At 37.9% G+C, this 6,953-nt stretch overlaps 1 protein-coding gene across 1 annotated transcript; it reads left to right on the plus strand.

The window, feature by feature from the left end:
• The first annotated feature begins 361 nt into the window (after positions 1 to 361).
• On the plus strand, positions 362 to 6,354 carry HS3ST5 (heparan sulfate-glucosamine 3-sulfotransferase 5). Its single transcript, XM_062570958.1, has 2 exons — positions 362 to 468; positions 5,036 to 6,354. The coding sequence occupies exons 1-2, from the start codon at positions 362 to 364 to the stop codon at positions 5,964 to 5,966; spliced, it is 1,038 nt and encodes a 345-aa protein (XP_062426942.1). The 3' UTR covers positions 5,967 to 6,354.
• Positions 6,355 to 6,953: the final 599 nt, after the last annotated feature.

Raw genomic sequence — 6,953 nt, forward strand, 5'->3', positions numbered from 1 at the left:
CAGAGCATTTAAATCTCTCTTGAAATCTAGTGCAATCTGACTCGGAAGGGTTTAGAATCTGATTTGCCTAGTAAGACATCCAATTACAATACAAGTGTCCACGCAGTCAGGTCTCGTGCTGTGGCTATTAGACACTTCTAGTAATGGTGAGTGGGACTGAACTGTAATACTAACAGATAAAAAAGGGTTTTAACCATTTATTTTGCAGTTTGAGAAGGTCTTTGCAAGTGTGACCTAATCACTTGTAACAACTGATTGAAGATCTGTTAATAAACATTAACCTGTGTATTGCTTACTGATGAGTGCTTTATGTGTTCTTGTCTCTGCAGACTGAAGAAGTCCTGAAGATTGATGGAGGGCCATGCTATTCAAACAGCAGGCGTTGCTGAGACAGAAGCTCCTTGTGCTAGGCAGCCTTGCTATTGGAAGTCTCCTGTATCTAGTTGCCAGAGTTGGGAGCTTGGATAGGTAAGTCATTAAGTTCTTCTAACTGCAAGGAGCTCAGAGTGTTTGAGTTTTTGCTTAAATGGTAATTGTACAGAGGCCTAATTTCTTTTTTCTTCCTTTCTTTCTACTCATATATAGAAAGACTGTTCACTTTAGTACTGATTTTCATTGTTCTTTCCCCTCTTTGCAGAAGGCAGTAGTATAATAGAGTTGCAGGTCATCCTTGTCAAAGTATTTCTGTCTGCCCATTTGTATTCTAAATGCATTTGCACTTGTTTTCAGAGAAGAAATAAAACAGCATCCAGTAAAAATGTCATTACAGTAGCTCATTTTTGACTGTATGCATCTGTGTGTTGACCTCTAGTTTCAGCAAAACAGTTATGATGTATTTATGTATTGTCTTTTCTAAATTTACGATCAAGCAATTAATGTGCTACAGTGGTAGTTAAAATTAAGTATGAGCCTGCAGAGTAGCTCATCAAGTTTTGAATACTATTTCACTTGAAAGATTGCTGCAGGGTTTGAGAATTTTAGCGGTGTTAATTAGCCGGGATTTTCTGGAGTTGAATGTGCCAGATAAGTAGGTTGTCTCTGCAAGTGATTTCCTGAAGAGAAATAGAAAATCCAAGACAAAAAATCAAGGAGTATCTGGCACTCTTGACCAGGCCAATTTCCAGCTGGTTGTTGACAATGTAATAGCAGCACTACCTGCACTAAAAGTGCTGTTTCTGACACATTTAAAATGACCTAGGATTGCTCTAATGGCTGATACATAAAAACAGGGTAAAAAAAAAGCAGAACGCTGAAGAAAATCAAGTGAAACTAGAGTTCAGAATTTCCAGAAGCTAGTAGACAGCTTATTAGTGCTAATGGTCTATTAGCTCCTTTAAATGATGGCAAATATTATTTGAGCTCAAAATTGTGTCACAACGCTATCTGAACGGGCAACGCACAGAAAGTTAAGTAAGAACGGAACTATTTAGTATCCATTGCTTGGTAATGCTGAGCTCGGTCTGAGGTCCCTGGATGTCTTCTTCAGATGCTCAGATCTGCTCCAGGAGAAGAGGGAGTCAGTGTACTCAGCTAAGATTAAGCATTTTGTAAATTAAGCCCAGAATTTATATCTTCCTTCCCCTGGTGGACAAAGCATCGCTGACGCTTCAAAGGTGAAAACTTCAGTGAGACTAATGTGATTCTGTAAATGGAGACAGAATTCCTTATTGGTCCCCGCAGAAGTACATCTCATGCTCTGAGGCATGAAATCTAATTAACCTTATACTATTATCTATGCTCGCATATCTACAGAATTTATTGAGGGCTATAAAATTATCTAGCCACAGTATTTGACTCATTGACCTCCTGCGGCAGTGAATTCCACAGGTTTCATATATAATGTTGCCAATGGCAGTAAAATCATTTAGCAGCACAAAAAATACCACACTGTTAAAAAAGCCCTTGATTCGGACTTGTTATGAAAGAAAGAGAAAAGCACGGATGGATTAAGTGGAAATGTACATCTACCCCTGCATTAGGGCACAATCCAAGCTTGAATTTGTCAGTAAAAGGATACTGTGAGTGGCTTCAGCAAGCTTTAGAATAACTAATTGTTCAGGAAGAAATCCAGATTCATTTTCACTTTATTTATGCTGCTCCAATTTGAAAGAGAGTTGGGAATGGACCACATTTAACAGTCTCAGATTAGGCTTTTCATCTGGAATGTTTTGATTTTTTTTTTTTTTTTTTTTTTTTGACAGAAAGGAAATTACTAATAGTTTTCCTGATGCACTGAGTCATGAGATGTGATAAGTTGAGCACGTACCTACAGAGGAGACTCTGGCCCTTTGGACCCTCAGTGAATGAAGTGTAGAAGCTCAAACAAATTCTGTGCCTAGCAATTCAGGCTAGGGGAAAATCGAGATCAGTCTTCAAGTTGCCTACCTCTTTCTATTAGCAGTACAGGGCGTCTCTGTACCTAATGTTCTGAACCACTCCTGCTGGAACCAAGCTTATAATCTTTTGCCACTGCAATATTTACATTGGAATCATATTAGCAAGTACTCTGATCAGGACAGACAGTGCAGGTACTTGTCACTAAGTGCTACTTGTCACAGTGCTACTTGTCACTAAGACTGCTCCGCTCTTCCCATTATAAAACTATGTTTTAAGTGTTCTGAAATTTGCGAACAGTATAGTTCTTTTAGATGAATTGTCCCACTTTAGGTTTTCTCAAGAAGAATATTTGTAATAGCTTGAGAAACTACTTGTTCCTGAAGAATAACTTCTCAGTGATGTAATAAAGGTCTTATACTCTCTTTGCCAAGGACCTTGCTATTTTAACGAAAAAAAGAAAAAGACTCAGAGAATCAAAAAATGTTAACTTACTGCAGTATAATAGTTAATAGTTATGTTTGGAGGTTAGCTACCAAGAGCTAACAGCCTGCTTAGTCTCAGCTACCAAGGTCTTCTTAAAAGATATTTTCTTTTGTCTAGACAGAGAAAAAGAAAGGGGAAAGAGTTACAGAGCTAATATATAAAGTGTTGAGGAAGGACTTTTAACAACATCAATCTTTCCCTTAGGCTAGAGGATATCTGGAATATTTATTTACTTTTAAAGGAAACCACCCTGTTTGGCAAGCTGTTGTGTTACACTGAAGGCACTTCCTGTCTTTTTGAGCAAAAGGGATAAAATTAGTTGAGATGGGTCTGGAACTGCTGTTGTGGAAACCTTTTTGCTTGAAAACAAATAACAAATACACAGAAGGAGAGAAGTACAGAGATAGAAGATGCAACAGCGTCTGTTTCTTATGCTTTTATTTTCCACCATCCTGCTGAAGATAGGCTGTCTTACGAGCCACATCACAGCCTGACCAAATTGTACCAGGGTCAACTTGTATGAGACGTTGCTTTCAGCTTGCTCTTTTCTGTGCAGCTTTGCATCACTGTTGCAGCTGTTTCAGCCTTGATGAAGGCTACCTTTTTTGGTAGATGACAGAAAGCAAAGAGAAAGAAGAGAGTGGACCTTTGAGAAAAGGAATAACAACAGGAACTAAGTTCTCATCACACTTTCTGATTAATCTGCAGGACTTAACTAAAGCTCATGTGAACCCAGCAATGTCATCTGGGTTATTTCCTCAGCTCTGTCTGGACGGGCATCTGGATAATCAAGGCTACAGTGATCTGGTCAGCCAGGGGGATCAAACTTATTTTGTCCCCATCATCCATTGTCCTAGCATCAGTGACAAATTAGAGGCCCCAACAAGCAGTGATGGATGGAAAAGCTACAAAGAAATAAGCAGGTTTTGAATAATATACGGTAAATGAGTGAGAGGCCACATGCTGAGGAACTAGAATAAATACTGAATACCTAAACAGCTATTAATGAGCATTGCCCATCTGGTGTACTGGCTGAGCAGGGATCCTGCGAAAAATAATAGCATGTGGTCGTGTAAAACCATATCATAATATATATGCACAGAGAGCTCATATTAAAATTGCCTAGGCAACCTTTGTTCTTACATATCTTTAATTTTGAAGAGCACAATTCTGCAAAATTATTAATAATATTTTTCTGTAGGATTTTGGAAGCTCTCTCTACATGGCGATTTCATCTGCAGTGCTTTATTAGCCTATATAATAACCAAACGTTGATCTGGGAATGGGGGAGAGGGCTTATTCAAAGTTCTATAGTAGCAAAATTTAAACATTTTTCTTACTGAATTAATTCTTGCATTCAGAGATATCAAACAGAAGGAAGCATACAAAAAGTGGAAAATATAAGAAATAATTCCATGTGAATATAAAAGAATAGCACAAACATGCAGGGGAAAAAGAAGAAAACCTAAGGCAAAAAAAAAAAAAAAAAAAAAAAAAAAAAGTACAGTGGGAGGTGATCATAAGAGATGATAATAAAATTGTACATGTACTGCAATTAATGTATTTTTAAAAACTTTTCTTGTTCTTCTTTCTGTGCCTTGCTAGTCATCTCTAATTCTGAGTCTTGGTCCCTATAATTCTATCTCAGGGAAAACACAAGGTAGCTTCTAATGAGGAGGAAAAATATTGAGAGGTGATGCCTAGAAAGCTGAGTGTTTAATCCTTTTTATTCCTCACCACTAAAAAGGCCAGCTCTGGATCAGGCTGCTAATAAAGTGAACAATGGGAACCATGGGAAAGGATTCAGGCCAGAATAGGAGAAAAATTAGTCATAGAAGAATTAGATATACTGTATTTTCAGATCAAAATGCCCAAATAAAATCAACATTAGAATACTTAAAAATCTGCTGAAGCATTCTCATCATAATCAGTGGGAAACAAAACAAGGTACAAGAAGAGTAACCATAGTGCCTATGCTTGAAAAGAGCAAAAGAGTAGAGTTAGGACTTACTAACTACTCAGTAAAATCACAGCAAAATAACAGAATGAATAATGAAATGACTTGCAAACATTTTAACTATTGGCAGAATAAAGTAGAATGTGAAAGACACACACATTGCGTTGCAATAGGCTTCCATAAATCTATTTGCCTTCTGCTCTAACCTTTCCTCATGGGCTATCATCTGCTTACAAATATCTCTTATGCTGATTGCAGACTGCAGCCCCTCTGTCCCATTGACGGTCGATTTGGACCCCATGGCCAAGAGGAAATCCCGCTCCGAGCTCTGCAGTTCAAACGTGGGCTACTCCATGAGTTCCGTAAAGGCAATGCCACAAAGGAGCAGATACGACTCCACAATTTGGTTCAGCAGCTTCCCAAGGCTATCATCATCGGGGTACGGAAAGGAGGTACGCGAGCACTGCTGGAGATGCTGAACCTTCACCCTGCAGTGGTCAAAGCTTCTCAAGAGATTCACTTCTTTGACAATGACGAGAACTATGCCAAGGGGATTGAGTGGTACCGGAAAAAAATGCCTTTTTCTTACCCTCATCAAATAACAATTGAAAAAAGCCCTGCATATTTTATCACTGAGGAAGTACCTGAAAGGATTTACAAAATGAACTCATCTATCAAGTTATTGATCATTGTCAGGGAACCAACCACAAGAGCTATTTCTGATTACACTCAGGTGCTGGAAGGGAAGGAGAGAAAGAACAAAACTTACTACAAATTTGAGAAGCTGGCTATTGATCCTAATACCTGCGAAGTGAACACTAAGTATAAGGCAGTGAGAACCAGCATCTATACGAAACACCTGGAGAGATGGTTAAAATACTTCCCAATCGAGCAGTTTCATATTGTAGATGGAGACCGGCTCATCACTGAACCACTGCCAGAACTCCAGCTGGTGGAGAAGTTCCTAAATCTTCCTCCAAGAATAAGTCAGTACAATTTATACTTCAATGCCACCAGAGGGTTTTATTGCTTGAGATTTAACATTGTCTTTAACAAGTGCCTGGCGGGTAGCAAGGGACGCATTCATCCGGAGGTGGATACCTCTGTCATTACCAAATTGCGCAAGTTCTTTCATCCTTTTAATCAAAAATTTTACCAGATCACTGGGAGGACATTTAACTGGCCCTAAACTGAACTTCATACAATACTTTCTGTTGCACCTGAGACATGCAGTAATGTCTCTGCTAAAATATGCACTTTTCATAGACACGGCTATCAAGGTAACGTTTTTCATGCATACCTGTACATATGCAGTGTGTGACCAAATATACAGTGGGATCAATTTTTTCTACAGAGTAGTAACTAACATAAATTTACTGTCAGCATAGTTGCATCTTTTAAGATATAATAATAAAGGAAAAGGTGGTATTTAGGGAAATTAATTCAGACACCATTAAAAGGGTCAGTGTTCCTCTTGCTTAGTAAAAAGTTTATGTGACATACTTGATGATCTAAGCAGAATGTTAGTTTATGCCATTCACATTCATGTCAAAATTCTGTGAAGCTGTGAAAAAGCATAATATTCAGGCTATATTTGGTATATATATTGCTAAAGGAATACTGACACTTTAAATACAGCGCTGAATTTTTATGAAAGTGGATAGTACTATTTTCTTATTATTTGAAATGAATATCTTCTCTCATACAAACTACATTGTTTCAGAGTTCCTGTGGTGAGTTTGCACTATTGTTTTATTGTATGGACCATAGTGTCACTTGTAGCATGTCAATCATGTGTCAAAAAAAGTTAAATAATTTCTTCTATGCCTGTGTGTCAAAAAAGAGCAACATCATGTACATAGTGTACAATGTTTGTAAATACCAGTTTCACACTAAGTAATTCTATTTTGTAAACTGAATATGGCTATTTAATTTATTGTGAAAATTAAATTTATTGTCGTATTTAAAAATGGAATGGATTAAAATTACCTATATGTGCAACCGCTTTTCACCTTTGCTTGATGTATATCAGTGTGGCCCCCTAGCCCACACAAACTGTGTGCAGGTGTGTGAGAACGAGTTCTACTTGCAAACCTGGTTTTTAGACAGTTGATAAAACTGATATATGAGGTGAAGCTGAGTTTATTAAAAAACTCAGCCATCTGGAAATCTGGTG

This window comes from Rhea pennata, chromosome 3, assembly GCF_028389875.1.
Source record: "Rhea pennata isolate bPtePen1 chromosome 3, bPtePen1.pri, whole genome shotgun sequence".
In the NCBI taxonomy this organism is placed as follows: domain Eukaryota; kingdom Metazoa; phylum Chordata; class Aves; order Rheiformes; family Rheidae; genus Rhea; species Rhea pennata.

Coding starts and splice junctions, on each gene's coding strand:
- HS3ST5 (XM_062570958.1), top strand. CDS start 362: ATGCTATTCAAACAGCAGGCGTTGCTGAGACAGAAGCTCCTTGTGCTA. Junction 469..5,035: donor AGAGTTGGGAGCTTGGATAG/GTAAGTCATTAA, acceptor TGCTGATTGCAG/ACTGCAGCCCCTCTGTCCCA.